This window comes from Phasianus colchicus, chromosome 14 (assembly GCF_987193195.1).
Source record: "Phasianus colchicus chromosome 14, bPhaCol1.hap1.1, whole genome shotgun sequence".
Classification (NCBI taxonomy): Eukaryota; Metazoa; Chordata; class Aves; order Galliformes; family Phasianidae; genus Phasianus; species Phasianus colchicus.
In genome coordinates this window covers 6,065,856-6,083,536 of record NC_143449.1, presented here as the reverse complement: position 1 = coordinate 6,083,536, position 17,681 = coordinate 6,065,856, and the positions used below count along the sequence as shown (strand labels likewise).

Sequence of the window (17,681 nt, the reverse complement as noted above, 5' to 3'; positions counted from 1 at the left end):
TACTGGCTCTGCAGTGCGTTTCTGCAGAAGCCATTCAGACTGGTCTGCTTGTCACTGCACCTGTGCTTGTGGCAGGCTGCAACCAGGAGGACAACACACTTTACTTTACATGAAGTAGCTGGCAGCTCCTGAGTTTGCACCAAATCCATACTACTTTATAATGCTTCTTGCCTTTCTTACCTCAGTCTCATTAATGTAAAAGCTGTACATGATACAATTTTGCTTATGTTGTTTCATTAGCAAATGTTCTGTCCTAGACACTCTTCCTGTACCTGTGGACTTAGGTTCACATTTGTGAAGATTTAAAACTGGAAATACGACTATTTTCCATCTTAATTCATGAATTTTATGTCCTTTGTTTACTGCAAGGCGCACAAGGAGGGCTTCTGAAGAAAGGAGCCATGAAACATAGTCTGCATGTGGCAACAAATAAGCAGTTTTGGGGAGGTGGTGGTGTCAGAGAGATGGGATGTTTCTGGATGTTTGCCGTAACCGTATGACATGGATTGTTCTCTGGTATAAAAAATATTTTCATAATGAGCAGTGAATATGCTTCAGTCTGGCTGCACCTACAGCCCCAAGAATAAGCAGTCTACAGGTAGGTTTGTCAATAAATACCATCTGCTTAGCAGCATGGAATCCAAACTATTGCAGAATCCACCTTAATGGTGGCTGCTGTTTCGCTAGATGTAGATGAGAGAAAAATGTCTACAAAATACTTTGTTGTAAATAGTGTGATTCTGATCTCAAAAAATATGACACTAAGTGTACTGGGAGTTGTTCAATCTCAATTTGAGTCTGAGAGAATCAAATGAACAGTTGCAGTTAGCTTTTTTCCTGAAGGACAGCAAAGCACCCCCACAGACACATAAGCTGTAAGTGGAGTTGCTTCTCACAGAGATTCGGACACTGATGTGTCTGAAATATGTCTTGCTTCCACTCCTGCCCACAAGGGAAGGAAATGCAGCTTTGCAAGCAGCAGAAGTAGCAGAGCCTGGTTTCCTCGCTACTGCCATGGAGGCTCCCAGATGGTTTCCTGCCTGAGCACGCTGACAGCCGATAAGGGGAGAATTCCTGCTGCAGCCGTTCTCTCTGCAGAGGAACTGGTAATCCTCGCTGCTTGGCTGCTTGTTTTCCAGTAATTTCATAAAAGCAGAGCATCTGTGGGATCATTACACCTCCAAGGTTCAGTTGAGATTGGCTGTTTGCTTCAGAGGTCTTTACGAGAGAAATGAGACATGAGCATCACCTAAAAAGCCTGAAACCAAAAAGAGAACTTCAGCCTGTTGGATGACTAATTCTTCCCTGAGCAAAGACATGAAAGAAAAAAATGTCGCACTGTCGTCCAACTTGGATTTATGGGTGTGATATTCTGCCGATCTTTTTTAAAAGTCTGTTTTGTAAAATATGGATAAGAGGTTCAGGTACATAACTGGGATGGCTAAATTCTTCCAAATCTTACATAACTGCAAAACATCAACAGATCACATCAAGTCATAGAAATTGCCTGGCTGGAATCTGGACTCATTTTTATGCCAGTTTTTTGTAGTGAAGGACCAGGGAGGATTCCAGGGAAAGACAGACCTGAATAAGCAACTTTTTAAGACACAAATTTAATTAAAAAAAACCTGTAGTGTAAGAATAATGAAACAAGGAAGAGGATGAAGATGCGAAAAGATCAGTGCTGAGCAGTGCAATCCACAGCTCATTTTCTGTGTGGAAGGACAGAAGTGACGTACAAAGTGGAATCGTAAAAGGGGTGGGTGAAAGAGGAACGTTTACTGGGCAAGTAACCATAACAGGTCTTTCCAAATGGAGCATGCTTACTTTTATGTAAATCTGCAGCAGATCTACTTGCTTCTGAGTTTCACTGACAATTAAGTTTCTGAGACATACAAAGTTGCAAACAAATTTCGCCTGAAAACAGCAACAGAGAAATTGGTTGGGGTATATTTACTCCCAGAAAAAGTAGCATAGAGCTAAGAGTGCCGTGAGAAAAGTGTATTTCTTGAAAACACAAGGGAAAACAGTTTCAACACCTCATGTAAGTGTGTTTCTCTGAAGTCCAAAAGAGAGCTGCTTTCGGATTCCAAAGCTAAAGCTTGCCTTCGCAAAAAAGCTTGACATCAAGAGTCATGGCTACACAGCAGTAAGCCACGCCAAGGCCAGTTTGGAGCCTTTGAACAGGACACCTGTGCCACCCCAGTCTGCTCCAGCACTCAGAATGGCCCCAACACCTGCGGGGAAATCCAGCTGTGCTCAGCGTTCAAAGCAAGCCCTCCTGTGCTAATCCTCTTTGATCCTCCAGGACAATGAAGAGACCCTGAGTTGTGACCAAGTTTGCTTCAGGGCTGGTTTTAGACACCACGAGATGTCCAAAACTGGACACAATCCACAGGGCCTTTAAGCCCCTTTTCAAAGTGCTCTAGAAATATGAACTCTGTGCTCAGCAATGTCTGATTGGTATAAGCCACTCTTTAATTTTCTCATCTTCTGTCACATGAGGGCAAGTCATACTTCCTCTGCCTCTTCCTTCCCAAAGTTCCTGTGGACACAAGTGGAATGGGGAAGCACTGGTGCTTGGAGCTGGGAGCCCTTCTCCCCAGGCTGTCTCCAACTTCTGCCTTCCAGCTGCCACTGAGGGTTGAACTTTTAAATTGCTGACTTTGAATAGAAAAAGAAGAAAAGAAAGGAAAACAAGAAACAATCTATGCCCTTTGCCTTCTCTCCTTGAAAATACAAATTAGTGTGTGTGTTTTTTTTCTTAAAGAGAAGTCAAAATAAATGTTACAATATGAAGTAAATGCTGTTATATATGTGTGTGTGTGTGTGTGTGTGTGTGTATTTATTCTTAACAACATGTTCCAGTTTGGTCAGTTACGAGTTTAATAATGGCTCACCAGTTCAGAAAAGCAGAAGCTGATCTAGGAAACTCCTGTAAGTTCAGGATCTGATGTTTAGGCTCAAGGATTGGTCTTGTTGTAATGGCAGGGGTCTGGAGCTGTGCCTCAGCTTTGGGGCTCTCCCAGGATGAGCTGTTTGTTTGCTGTATGTATACATGTGAGTAGCTGTGATTGTGACAGTCACTGCCAGCATTACCTGACACCTAATAAAACGTAATTGCTATCTGAGAAAATAGCTTTGCTAGCCCTCCTCCACGTATTTCAGGGGTATGGGGCTAACAGCTGGCTGATGCATTTCTCAGCCCATTCTCTTCCCATCACCCCAACACTCATTTCAGGGGGCCTCTCTGCAAGAGGCTATTTGGGGAACTTAGCCAACGGCATCACATAATTGCAGGTGCTGCAGCCATATGTTTGGGGCTGATTTGGCTGTAATTAGGGAATTTTCAAAAACCTTTCCTAACAGGAGAGAGGGAGACTTTGCTGTAGTGGCTTGCAAACCATTTCTCTCAGCCTGAAGCCAGCTGGACACCATAGTTTCAAAGGGTCTGATTTTCAGAGTGGAATAACCAAAGTTGTGTCTCAGAGAAAAAGGGCAGAAATGCAATTTGTCCTTTAAAGCAGCCTGTAGTTTTTGGTAGACTCTTGTTTTGGCCAGTGAAACCAATATTTTGAGTGTGCATTTGCTTTCTGGCCTTGCTTGGAGATAAGGTGTGAAGCTTGGAGGACGCTTGGTCAGGACCAGACCTGTGTTCTGCTCCAACACTGGCCTTTTTAACCACAGATGTAATACACCCAGAGAACAAAGACAGCTAAATTCATCAGCTAATAATATTACACAAATTGTTGCATTGGGTCAAAGAGCATCTGAGATGTCTCCATCCTCACCAAGGAAGTGGTGTGTACCTGCTTTACAGAAGAAGGATATAGGGCTGGGGCACTGATTGGATTGTGGGGCTGCCACCATGACAACAGATGAAGGAACCAAAAGCGGAGCTTTCAGACACGTATAAAACTGACAGTAACAAAAAATCTTGCATTAAAATCAGCTTAAAGCAGTCCTGGAAATTACAGTCCTGAGGGCATTATTTGCATGCCAAATAAATGAATGAAAATGAAGGATGATGGCTATGTATGAGGCATTTGGCTAAGCATGAAAAAATAGGGACAAAGCTGCAGAAGTCTATAAAAGAAAATCTTCCATCTCATAACATATAAAATTCCTCTATTGTGCAGGAAAACAGAAGATAAGGGCAAACCAGCACATATCTTTTATCTAGACTGTCAAAAAAATAAAGAAGTCATGGATAAATGAACTCAGGCACTCGTGAATGCCCTCGAGGCATCTCACTGTGTTACTAGGTACTCACCAACCTCTGGTAAGATGATTCTGAAAGGAAGACATTGAAGTGGTTGTATATAGTAGAGAGTTACAAGTGTTTGAAGCCAAACTGCTTATTTTAATTACCTGTCATTGTTGATGAAACAAGAAGTCAATGGTATTGCAACAAGCTGGATTCAAAATTGCCAAGGAGATGGATTTTTTATAGAATGTAAAATTAACTCAATTAAGTACTGGCAAGACCAGGAACTTTGATGGGATGAGGGGCTCACGGAGCAGCTGAGAGCACCTGGAGGCAGATGAAGGGTGGGAGCCTGAGCTGCTGTGTGCTACCTGCCAGTCCCCTCTCTTCCTTTCATCTGTTCTTATGGGAAAATGCTGGTTTCGACAAGCAGCTCCATGGGCTGTAGAACTAAGAGATTGATCAGTAATAACTTTCTGTGGGTCTGTGTCTTTGTCAGGCTGAATTCTCTAAGATTGCACAGCTCTGCTGTTTATAAGACATCAGATAAACTATACATTATGAACGTCCTAACCACAGGAAAAGCTCAGTGGGAGCTCACACTGTGTTAATCACCAGGGAATCCATGTGAGGGAGAAACCTGGCCTGAAGCATGGCTTTCCCAGTGGCTAATAAGGCATGCACTCCCACTAAAGCTTTTCCTAGGGTTTAATTCATTCATTGCCTGTTTCTTGGTTACAGAGTGATCCTCTTTTGTCACACCTCTCTTTCCTGCCACTCCAGCACAGGTAAGCTGGGGTACTGAGTGAGCACTGTGTCTTCGCAGGCCACTTGGACCTGGCTGCTAAAAGCCCTGCAATAGGTTTTCACACATATTTCTCAGTTCTGACTCCTGCTCATGTTAACTACACCCCAATTTAGGCTGTGCTGCCTGCTGCTGCACCAGGGCAGGTCAAGGGACTGTGTGCAACTTCAGATTATCTGTGTTGGGCTAATCTCATCACCCTGCACCCTTGGCATCACCCTACACTGGGTGTTTTGGAAAAAGCCCAAAGACCACAAAAGCCTACAATGCCACTGGGTGAAAACATGATTAGTGCGGACATTTGTCTGCTTGTGTACAAGTGAGAGTGGAAGAGTGATAGTGAGAACAAACATAGGCGCTGCAAAGTAAATCCCATATGCAGCATGTAGGCAGGTCTGGATAAGGGGTGAGGCACGGCCACCCCGGTGCAGCTCTCTCTGCTGGCTGGCTCCTGTGACAGTTCCCAAGGTGGTTTTATAAAATCCCAGCAGGGCTTGCTTTTGCCTGGAATGGCCTCACTCTGGGACCAGAAACTTTCCTGGCTGCATGTCTCTGTCCCTGCCCCAGCCTTGGCCCTTTGTACCCTGACAGATTGCACGAGGGGAAGCGGGCAGTGCCCCGGAAACCAGTTGGGCTACTGTGACAAACAGGTTGCTCAACACTGGGCTGACATTACTGACCACATCTCTCGCTGGCTGCTGAGATAGTGTCTGTAGGCAGCCTCTCAGCTGAGCTTGATTCTTTTTGCCTCCTCCTAAGGCTGCAGGTTTCCCTGTCTGTGCAAGGCTGAGACCCAGGTGCTTAGTGAGGGAGAAGAAGCCAGCAGCAGGATGTGATTTCCTTCTCATTCATGCAGCAAAGGAGCTGGCACAGGGCTTTCAGGCTAATGTGACAGCTTATGTATCCATCAAATGAAACCAGTGCCCCTGTTCCAAGATCTCCGCACATTGAGAGCTGTCCCCACAGGAAGGCTCTTCACAGCTGTGCAGTGGGACCTGCTGTGCCTTTCAGAGGCTGGAGGAGCTTGTGGGGCCCTTTGAGCCTGCTGGTCCCTGCACCAGAAAAAATAACCCCCCAAAATGTGTATTTTCAGGGTTGGGACATCACTTACTTTTCTGAGAGCAAAGGTTATTTTCCTTATTTGTATTACAGTTGTTTGAGTGCTGCAAGCATGGGCTGGGGGTCTGCTGTTGGGGATGTCAAAGAGCCCCTGAAGTTGAGCTCTGAAGACTGGATCTGCTTTATATGGAGAAGCACAAAGCAGAGAGCTCAGGATGATGGAAAAAAAAAAAAAAAAGAGCTTAAAAATGCAAAAAGAAAAAAAACAAAACAAAAACCCTGTAACAGAATAATGCAATGCAGATAGTTTTATCAATAAAAGTGTTTGTTTTTAGAACAAACCCATAAAACTGAATTTTAGAGTTATTCACATATGTTACGTATCCATGCAGTGTCTCATCTATAGGAATGACACTTTGTATGTACAGCTGCCCTCCTCCTGCATGTCCCTTTTCCTCACCTCCCAGTTCCTCTTTGCTTTGTCTCCCTGCCCTTCCACTTTACGTGCAGTACTTACTCGAGCTGTCCTTGCTCGAGCTGTCCCTGTGGCATTGCCCAGCTCTTTGCCTGGGATCCCAGCAGCCTGCCTCGCCACTCTGTCTGCGTGCACGCACTCCTTATGCTGAGCATGCAGTTCAGGAAGGATTTCCTTAGCTGGCATTTCCTGATGATTTCTGACTAACTGTAGAGGAAGTTCAACCAAAGAAATGTTGAATCTTCATTTTTTAAAGTATTTTTTAAAATAACTTAAAAACCCTGACATCTTATTTTTGCATGGCAAACAGGCTGTCTGCCCCCTGCTCGTGGCCTCGTCCTCGCAGATAAAACACACACCAAAGCCAAATCCACCTTCTGCTGGGAAGCCCTTGTCCTCTTCTGGGAGCTATATTTGCTGGCTTCAGTCCATCGGGCTTGCCCAGCACTCTTAAGGAAGTAGTTTGTAGCCTGAAAGAATGCTCCTCCGACTTTGTCTCTTTCAGAAATTAAATTCCACGCTCAAGAACTTGCAGCAAAGTTTTTATGCAAGGCAGCACCTCAAGCCTCCTCTTCTGGAGGCTTTCTCTCTTGGTCTCTCAGTCTGCACAAGTGTCAGAGCTCCTTGTGAACGTGCATCTGGATATCCCACGCCAGAACAGTGAGAAGGTCTCCCCATGCTCTTTGATGCCCAGGTGGGGAGGAGAGGGAAGTAAAGAAATAAGAGCAGCAATGGCAACATCAACCACCTCTAGATTGCAGCACAGCCACGGGCACTCCCAGGAGCTCAGCTCTTGGGCAAAGCATGAAGTATATTTGAATGCAATCCAATGAGCAACAACAACAAACATACGCAAGGAAAACACTCAAAGGCTGCATTAACCTATAAAACCCTTGGCAGAGCAAGGGCAGTACTGGAGTGCAGTCAGGGCTGAGTCCCTGGCAGGCAGCTCACAAGGAACGAACGCTGGAGGTTCTGCTGCCACCACCCCAGGCACTGCTGTCATTGTGTAACAGCCAGCTCCCTCTGTGCTGGCTGCCCAAAGCAGTCAGGAGAGGAGCTCCACGTGCTGTTTGATGGAGAAATACAGATCCTAAGAGCCATCAAAAAACAGCCTGTATTACTTGGTGGCAGAAGGCTAAGGCTCCATGAACCCTGAGGCTTTCTGCTGCTGATGCTGGCCTTGGTTTGGTCTCTTCCCCACCAAATGCACTTTGTAAAATCAGCAAAGTAGTTTGCAGAGAGGCACGAGAAACCCAGGAGCATCCTCATTATATCCGAACAAGTCACAGCTTAATAAGGGACTGAAAATGGAAAATGAAATGAAAAATGTGGTAAGTTTGCTGTTGCTTATCAAAATAATTAAAGATCACAGCTACATTTTATATTAATTTATTAGAAAAAAGGATACAATGTGCAAATATATACAACAAATATCACAATGAAACATTAGGAAGGGAGAGCTCCTCCCCTCTGTCAATGACTTTCCCCCTGGCAACAGTGATGACTGCTTAATGCTTCCCCACACATTTACAGATACAAAAAAGTGTAATGCTTCATTTGCACAAGATGTAAGTTTTATTTGAACAAAAAATATTCTGGCTTTGAAACGACAAAAGTCTGCTATTTTGGTGGCTTTCTTTTTTTTTTAACCTGAGCAACTTTTGCAGAACAGGGGAACAAAGGAAAGGCATTGCCCTGTGCTTCATTCTCATCACAGCATCTGATGGTCTTTGAATTACTAAACCACTGAATCACATGAAGTTAATGCAACTCCCAAACCCACACCTATGATGCAATCAGTGGGACGGAGAAGTGTGGGCTCTGCCCTTGGCAAAGTGAGCTGGTGGGAACCACCTGGCTCGAATTCAATGGCTGTAAGCATTCTCAGGTAAAGTGTTCCTATCCGACAGTAAGGTACTTAATGCCATCTCCTGTAATAAGGAGTTATAAATGTAAAACACAGTTCAGTCCTGGATCCAGAGTCCTGGATCCTGCTACGCTCTTTGCTCATTGTGTGATCACTGAAGAACTACTATATTAATTCCTCATTGAGTAAAGGCCTTGGGAATGAGTGCAACTCCCAGTAAACACTCTGTTGTCTTCAGGAAAGAAGTTCAGAGCAGATTAATCTCTTTATGATTCTGCAGGATTTACTTCAGGCAAGTGTTTTTGTGCCCACTGCCCACAGGCAATGTCACTGCTCAGCTTGCTGTCCTCCTTGTCATGCGATCAGCTGCATCTGCAAGCTTCACAGAGCAACACATCTAAGTAAACAGAGCCCACTCTGCCTGCTTAATGCTCCTCTCCACTTTGAATGAGAACCCCCAGAGATGCTGGAGAAGGCACTACAGGTCCTTAGCTGGGCAATGCCGGGTCCTCAGGGGACAGGAGCTTCACAAGGGGCTGCCGGCTGTCCCTTGCTCATCAAAGTGCAGAGCCTCCCTCTGCAACAGCTCCCCTGATACCTTCCAAGAAATACAGACAAGTAACAAAATAATAGCCCTACAGCAAACAGAAGATGCTACAAGGAGAGTGCCTGGCCTCCTGCCTGTCCCACATTTTCAGATATGACACATCAAAGGCTGATTCGGTTCCCAGGTGCTTTCACAGTCTTTCTTTTGCCTTTGGCCAAGGAGCAGAATGAACCAAGCATTGGCTCCTTTTCCCTCCAGCATCTCCCCTCCTGCCAGCAGGTTGCAGGGATGCTGCCAGCAGCCACCAGGTCCATCACCGACAGACCACAGCAGGGCTGCTGCTCCATTTCAGACCGTTCCCAGTGACGGGGGTGACTGCAGAAGAGTTGGCTTTTGTCATCCTCATGCCATTCTCCTTTTCTTTGCCCTTTAAGGATTATTGCAGAATTTGACTACATGGGAGAAAAAAACCTTTGGGGAGGACTGTTCTGCTTTTAAACTTCTTCTGTATTTTTTTAATTGCTCCTGTTTAGTATATTGTACTTGCACAAGAACACATCTCATGGACTCTGGAGCAGTCGGACCTTACCATAACCTCAAACTTAACTTTTAGTTTAAAAGTGAAAGTTAGAAACAGTAAGCTGCATCTGATGGGGACAAGACAGCTCCAGGAGCAGAAAGGAGACCTGCAGAAGTCTAAGGGGGGACTGACTGAAGGACAGCCACATCCAGGTTGAACTTTTATATCTTTTTAAGAAAACAAAACCAGAAGAACTTGCTCTTTCTGACTGACCCAGTAGCCAAGTTTTGCCCAAGTTTAAACAGTTTTAACAACAAACCACAATAACAAACGTGTCAGTTGTCCTCAATAGCTTGGTATTTTTCCACTTCAGAAGATTTTCTGACAGCATGAAAGGAAATGCTCCAGTAGAACATGAGCTGATTTGCACGCTACTGCAGTCTGAATCAGAGGCTAGCATGCCATCACTTCGCAATTTGGGCTCTGCAGAAGCTTAGCATAATTGATCTTGCCCTTTACAGATGCTTTCTGTACTTCACAAGGCTCTTCAGTGTGATGGTCCCTTACCACAATACACAACTCATATGAGTGTTAACTCTGTACTGCAGCATACCTTGTGAGCTCTCAGTGATATTGTATTATTTATACACTTTATGACAGCAATTTGTGTGAGCAGAAAGGCCAAAATCCTTGTGAGCATGGCCCTGTGAGCTTTCTTGCATCCCCCAGAGGTGTGGATCCCCACAGTCCAGTTCCCCTCTCCCACAGCCCCACTTGGGGCATGACTGTGCAGCACTTGCCTACACTGAGTTTAGTTTAGGACCAAAAAAAAAAAAAAGAGGGTTCAAATACTAAATTTCACACCAGATCTTATGCTGAAAAGCCTGAATTCTTTGCAAAACTTTTCTGGACATCAACTTTCATTTTAGAGCTTTGGGTGGGGTGGAGAAGAGGGAACATCCTGCAGCATAAATCCAATTTTCTAAGCATCTCTAACCCAGGACAATTTCTGACTATGAGGCCAGCTGCCCAGTTTGCCCCAGGGTCAGTAGAGGTGCTGGCAAATCTCACTGCTCTTGAAGGGTGTTACCCAGCTACCCAACTCTGCATTTGATCTAAGTAAACAGCAAGACTTGCTAGCACTTCAGCTGTCTTGAGGTAGGAGGAAATCAGCATTTCTGCTTTTGAGGCAGCCCCTTTCTGCAGGACATGCAACTCAGCCCACCTGGTGAGCCCAGGGGCTGGAGGGAGAGCAGTAAGGAAGGGCCTTCAGTGCCAGCAATGTCTGCGATGATGTTTCCATGGCAACTGCTTGGTCACTCAGCATTTTGAGTAGGTCTGATGACAACGTGGTACAACAGGCACACGAGGGGGCCAGTGACTTGGTTTTGTCAAAGAAGAAATCTTCCATGCTGGCAGGATCAGGCATCTATGGCCAGTGGAACTTACCTGCACGAGCAAAGATCAAGTCCGGTGTGGGTCACTGCACTGCAAACTGCCAGTTCTGCAGTGGCTATATGCCATCTTAAAATAGATTGCAGCCAAGCTTCTAAAGTTAAATATGTCAAACTGTACACATATATGATCCTGAGATAGTGTCCCTATCAAGACCCAAAGTAGATAAGCTTCCTGAACCTAGAGGTCCTCATGCCGTGTTGTTGTTTCCTTTTGGCAGGCCTGCTAGCCTCTCACAGACCACGCTGCATTTCTTAATTTTCCATTTTTTGGGGTGAGTCTGATGAAACAATCAGTTTGACAATTGCTACCAGCAATTCCAATTGCATTTCTTCTGCAGTTTGAATGAAAGCATTCTTGATCCTTTGCCAGGTCTCCCAAGACTTGCAGAAACAGGCTCACAGCTTCCCTTTCTATTTTTCAGCCAGCTGAGAGCTGTGTGTCAGCAGTCTCCTGCTAGAGGAGCAGCTGTGCTGTGCTGAGGACACTCCTCAAGACACGGAGAAAACATCAGTAGTAATCAGAGCGAGAGGTGACAAGAATAAGCCACAGCAGAAAGAAACTTAACACGATGGTCATCAACCAGAGGGTCAGTGCCCACACGTTCCAGACCCATCAGTACATAGTCTTGTTTCGAGCTTCTGACAGCTCAGAGTCAGATCTTTTAAACACAGGGGAAAAATATTTTCCAAAATTCTCTTTGCTTGAGCGCTATACATTTAAAAAGTTCTTTTTACTGTTTCAGTATTTTAGCCCTTAGTTGATTAGTCATCAATATCTGTCAGATGCTTGCTGCCACAGGCAGCCTGAGCACCCACAGTGTTTGTGAGGAATATAAAAAAATAGCTTTAGCAACTAGGAATTATACAACAGAGGGAAAAGACAGGACCAACTAGATTAATGCAACTTGTAGTGGATTTGTTAACATTAAGTGTCTGACTTGTCCCAGAGTCATGCCAGAAATGGTACCATGTAGCTTACCAGTAAGGGCAGTAATAAGAGTAATGCATTACTTCAATCATCAGTGAAGCACTCACTCATTTAACATACTATTTCCAAATGAAATCAAAGATTTCTGGTAAAAATGCCACTCCGCCGGAGACTGCAAGCATCTTGCAGCTTCTTCACTCTCTCTGCCTTTGAACTCTGTGCTAGCTGCTTCATTGACATCATGGTTCCAGTGCAAAAAAAAACCTCCTCCAGATCCCAATCTTCTTCCTTTAAACTTTTGATTGCCTCTCATCTGTCCATTCCTGCTTAGTGTTCTGTAAAGCCTGAGTCTTCTGTTCATCTACCTGGACATAGTCCACTCTCTGCTCCTCAGAAAGAAATGGTTTCTGTGAGAGATGAGGGAGAAAAACATCACATTCATTTTAGGGCAAGATGTTAGTGAAATCTGGCTCAATTTTCTGCTATTTCTTATTCTCTTGTTGCCTCGCTTCACCCTGAAGCTCGCAGTGACATCAGCTGACAGAAGTGTTGCTTTGCAGCCTGCCTGAGCTACAGTCAACCATCCACCACCCTATTGCTCAGCCCAGCATGTGAGTGAGGAAAATGGCTGTCCTGGCTATTTCCATGCAGATTACCATCCTCCTTAAGCAAGCAGTCCTGCTGCTATGATAACCTGCCTGCACTTAACCAGAAGGATGGTTTTCATTTAAAAAGGCTTTGGTGTCCTAAGTCTTTTGCCTCCAGCAGTGCTAGTTAACAGGGAAAATGGTCTATGGGACACAAAACTTCCCAAACACACAGTATTCTTTGCTTGCAATGGTACCTGCTCACCACCTGGGCAGGCTGTAAGCTCTCTGGAACAAGGACTGCATTTTCTCAGCATTGCTAAAGAAATTATAATGTTTTTGGAGATGCACGAGTAAGGATGCACATTTTGCTGTGTTACGAGAGATGGTACAGTTTTACCTGCTGAATATATCATGGGCTGTAAACTTGTTACTGCAAAGAAATTTGGGGGAAAACTAGCAGGAAAGGGTTTGTGGAGACACAGTGAAAATGGGAGAGCGTACAGAGATCCTGCAAGCACCAAACAAACTTGCCCACAAGCCCTCACTGCTGCACATCCCTAGGGCACCTAGCAGGCTCTGGATCTTGTTTTCCTCCCAGTAGATACAGAGTGAGGAGTTTTGGGGTTCTTTGCAGGGGACTCATACCTTCTGTACAGGGGATGGGGAAGCAGAATTAAAATCCAATGCTAAGTAATCAAGGTTAGATTTCCTTGTCCATGGAAAAGCACCACTGTATGGAGATGTTGCCTGTCTGTGCTCCTGTCAGGAAAGAAGAGAAACTTTTAATGCTCTTAAAATATGATCCCAGGAGGAAGCAGGACAGCCTTGGAAGCAGAGACTCTTGACAGCACGAATGAGGACAGCCAGCACCCACAGGGCAGCCTGTGCCAAAGGTGCATTTGGTGACTAACTGTAGGGCAGTGCTGATTAGCTGTCACATGCCATAAGGGAAAGGAGAGTGCCTTTTCCTCCTGGTAATTAAAGCAAAACAAGCAAATCATGCTGAATCTCATTCTGATTTAGATATTATTCTAAGGAAGGAGCTCAGCTTCTCACCCCAAGACCCTGGAAGGTTCAGATTTGCAGGGATGCCAGCTGAACCACTGTGGAGGCAACTGTTCCAAATCTAGCAACTGAGTGTGTCAGAGAATGAACAGATGATCACAAACACGTGAAGAATTTTAAATGACTGGAAAAATCAAAAAGCAGTTACATCTGGAACTGTCCTTTTGAGCAGGTTGTGATCTAGTAAAAACATGGTTAAAATTTGAGATGACTGTTTATGGATTCTGTTGTCAGTTCTGCAATGTGTTTGAATAGCCTTTGCTGTTGGGCTTCAGCTCTGGAGCCAAATGTGTAGACAGTGGCTCAGAATGAGGGACTTGAGATGAATTTCTACCCAAAACTCAAAGGAAACTGAGGTTCTGGTCTTTTGCAAGATATGGCTGGAGAGTGAATGAAGAAAAGGAAGCCACAAAGCCAGATGTTCTTCTCTCGTGGGATGGGAAGTGGGGTTAGTGCCATCAGCCAAAGCAGAAGCAATAGGAGATTGTAATGGGCGTTCTGTTTCTGCACAATATTTGGTGTGTTTCTTTAGGAAGTGCACTAACGGCTTTCTGTCATTTCCTTGGAGATTCTGCAGGGCACACTTTTGAAAGGTGAAAAGATTTAATTTGCCTTTGCCTTAATGAGTTCTCATGTAAATATGGCTGATCCCTGTGATCTCTTGGAACTGCTCAGCAACATTCGTGGGCGAACAGCTGAGTTCTGCAGAGCAGAAGAAGGGCTCCCCTTATCTCTCTGTAAATTGGTCCCACTGTCTTTGGTTTAAAACCATTTCATCATTTTTGTTAAAACAGAAGGCAAAGGACAAACCTCCTCAACATTTTTTTCTTAGAAAACAAACTTCTACATTCTCTATCAAATGTGACAGAACAGAATAAAGCAAAGGATGGCTGTGTGAAAATGAACATTACCATATGAATGTAACTTTCTTCCTCTTCTCCGGAAACTGAATTGGCAAATATTCTTGCTGAATTAATACCGTCTCTTTCTGGTGAGATAAAGCTCATTCGATTGCTATGAAGAAAAACACAGGAGAGGTTAAGGAAGCATCTTACAGATGCTCTGAAATGAAGCCAAAGCCTGACACAGTCCATATGGTGAATAAACTCACACTAACGCTGCAGCCTTTATGGAAAGGATGTCCAAAAATATTCCTTAGTTCTAGAAAAAGTGTTATAATCTTGTAAGTGTCTTAGTTGATTTGATTATTTATTTTATTTTTTAATGAACTTTTACCATCTCTGCTATGACAGAAAGCATAAAATATTGTAGCCATCCTCCATCAAGGGGCACAAAAGAGAACGTTCGTTTGGGTAACAAGTGCCAGTGGGGCAGTTTGTTGTGCGGGTACCCGCTTCTTGGAGATTAACACAAATTAATTAGCTACTGGAGGGGAATGCTGAGGGACTTGGCTGGCTTTGAACACCATGTAAACACATGCTGTCTGTGTGTAGAGATGGCTGCAACTCAGCCCTTGTTCAGGGAAATCTCTTCACTAACATTGCTGTCAGAGGTATATCATGAGTGAATTATTGCAGGCTGGCACAATGGGGTTAGTTACTAGGAAATTGGATGGCTACTTCGTGCAGCATGAACAGTGTAATTCCTTCTGCTTTATTAGTTCCGGACATAGTCCTTTTTTAGTTTTGTTAATGCGAAACATGCAAACTCCCTCTGAGCTCATTATCCTTCAGGACTCTGCACTGTGTCAGCACTCATTAACTGTGGCACTCTGGCAGGGATGCTGGGAAGGGAGGCTACTGGTTCTCCCTCAGACAGCCTGTGGCAGGCAGCTGAAGGGTTACCAGCTTTCAAGGGTTGGGCTGGGAGAGGGATTAGTATGGCCAGGCTTTCCCCCAGGCATCTCGCTGTGACTTCCCCAGCTCATGAATTCCCTGAAGTTGAAGTTTAGCCATCACAACAAGCACTCTAGAGCAAAGGTTAGCTCTGGTCTTTTCAAAAGGAACCTTCAAAAGACACTGAGTTTTGAGCAAACACTAATCTGCAGGATATCCAACCCACATCCCTCCTGGCAGCACTGCATGATGCTCAGCTCATTGGAGCTACCTGTCTTGACAGGGAGCATTGACTTTCAGAGACAGCAAAAGCCTTGGGGATGTTGGAAGGAACCCTGTGAAATTCTGGTTTGTGGACTTTGCCCAGAAACTGTATCTCAAGAAATGTGATCAGTTATTTTTAATTCCATTCCACAATGTTAATGCTTGAAAGATGGGAACAGTGGGTTTCATGTTAACTTACTAAGGCACAGTCCACATCCTGGTCACAGCAGCATGCTCTCGGATTGTGGAGAGGTTTCTCAAGTCCAAAGGAGGTGGCCGTGCTACAAAGAGATACAAAAGGAGCTACATTTGCAAGAGCAAGACTCACAAAAAGCATGGGTTGATTAGGAAAATGCAAACTTTTAATAACAGTAAGAAACTAACAAGAGTATTTCACAAAACTTAATTGATAGAAATCAGTAACAGGTGACTGCTTCAGTCAGTGCAGGAAAGCAAAATCCCTCATTAGTCCAAAACCAACAGAATAAATACAATAGACATTAGGAAAGCAAATGCCCTACAAGTCCATGCCTCAGCAAGGAGAGCCCAGTTCACCTTCAGGTCAAGGCTCTGGGCTTTCTTTTAAACCCAAAGGTGCTACCTATGGAGAGGACCACACCTCACACTACGGTACCTTTTCCAATCAGATCTCAAAACCCTCTAAGAAAGGAGCTGAGCTTGCCCTGCTTTCCGGCAGCACTCTAAATTTCTCTCCCTGCTTCATGTAGCATTTCTTCAACAAGAAGAATGTGGCTCTGTGGCTCTGTAGCCCAAAGTGCTTAAATACAGACTTGGCTTCAGCAATTTCTTCTCTGCAGAACTAACTTTTGTCCCCAGTATGTCCTCTGAAAATGTGACTCAAATTTTGGAAGTGCCATGAGAGGCAGGAAGGAAAATTTAAGGAAGATTTAACCAAAAGTCCACATCAGGTGTGGGGATTTGAGTGCCTGGCTGTCCTGTTCCTGGGAGGCAGGGGAGTTGGTGAGACAGAAGGACGCAGGGTTTAGCCTCCTGTCCCCCAAACTACACCCATGTGGCCATTTGCAGGGTTGATCCACACTCCTGCGCTATACTAACACATATGAAATGCACCAGGGCCACTCCCAGAGGAGGCCACCTGTGTCCCCTCTATCAGGGCACTTGCCTAGTGGCTGCTCTTTAAGTCTGGGCTTACATTTCCTGCGAGGCTTGAGGTCTCGGTTCACCGGGGGCGGCTCCAGGTCGGAGGGCAGCTCAGGTAAGGGGCTGGTGACTTTTTCAGTATTGACTACAGGGAAGGTGAAGGTTGCCGAGCTGGGGCTCATGGGGATGTAGCCATCAGGGGAGCAGTCGGAGCCAGGTGCCGAGGGAGAGGTGCTGGGGCGCATGGGCACATAGTTGTCTTCTGCTCCATCCACAGCCGTTGAGTAGAGTGGGGAGAAGGGGCAGGGCTTCAGTGGTGAGGGAGGAAAGGAGAGAGAAATGGTGGTGAACAAACAGCTAGCTCTGAGCAAACTGAGAGGTCTTGATGAGACCTCAGCAAGAAGTGTGAGCTGGAAGGACAGGAGAAACACACATGTTCAGATGCTCATGCCAGATGTGGAGCTCGTGCCACAGCTAAGCTCAGTCACTCACTTCTGGAAAGTAAGACCAAATTTATGGGTAACTTCAGTAGGTTCAATCCTCTGACTTCAGCAAGGCTGCATTTGCCTCCTCCAGCAGCAACTCTGTCCTACTATATGAAGGGGGCCCTTTTATATGAAAACATCCAAAAGGAGAACACCTGATCAACTAGATTTTTGCAAATGTAGGAGCTAAGAGAGCAGAGGCACAGACAAACAAGTTATTTCTGACAGCTGGGAACAAACATTAGAGATTCATTTCATGCAGGCTGGTGCTGGCTGAGCATTGAGGAGAGAGGATCATCAACTCTGCAAGCTTTCAAAGGGGAGGTAGGCATTAGCTGCACACCACCAGGGCTTGCAGATGAGCAGCAAAGGAATTCCCACTCAGAAAACAGTGTTCAGTGCCAGGCAGAAGGCTGGCTGTATGATGCTTGGTGGTGCTACACATAACCCACATCCATAAAAGCTGAGGCAGGACCTTTGGGCTTGCAGAG

General features: G+C 45.0%; 1 protein-coding gene across 2 annotated transcripts in view; it reads right to left on the bottom strand.

The window, feature by feature from the left end:
• Positions 1–7,908: 7,908 nt before the first annotated feature.
• The window catches only part of GAB3 (GRB2 associated binding protein 3), a 53,921-nt gene continuing 44,148 nt past the window's right edge, over positions 7,909–17,681 (bottom strand). For both annotated transcript variants that reach the window (XM_031602756.2, XM_031602757.2), the window contains exons 6-10: positions 16,758–17,013; positions 15,783–15,864; positions 14,435–14,537; positions 13,104–13,217; positions 7,909–12,275 (exon numbers count right to left, since the gene is read on the bottom strand). In XM_031602756.2, coding sequence (XP_031458616.1) covers positions 12,159–12,275; positions 13,104–13,217; positions 14,435–14,537; positions 15,783–15,864; positions 16,758–17,013 — 672 coding nt within the window. In that variant the 3' untranslated portion in view covers positions 7,909–12,158. The remainder of the gene's footprint in view (positions 12,276–13,103; positions 13,218–14,434; positions 14,538–15,782; positions 15,865–16,757; positions 17,014–17,681) is intronic.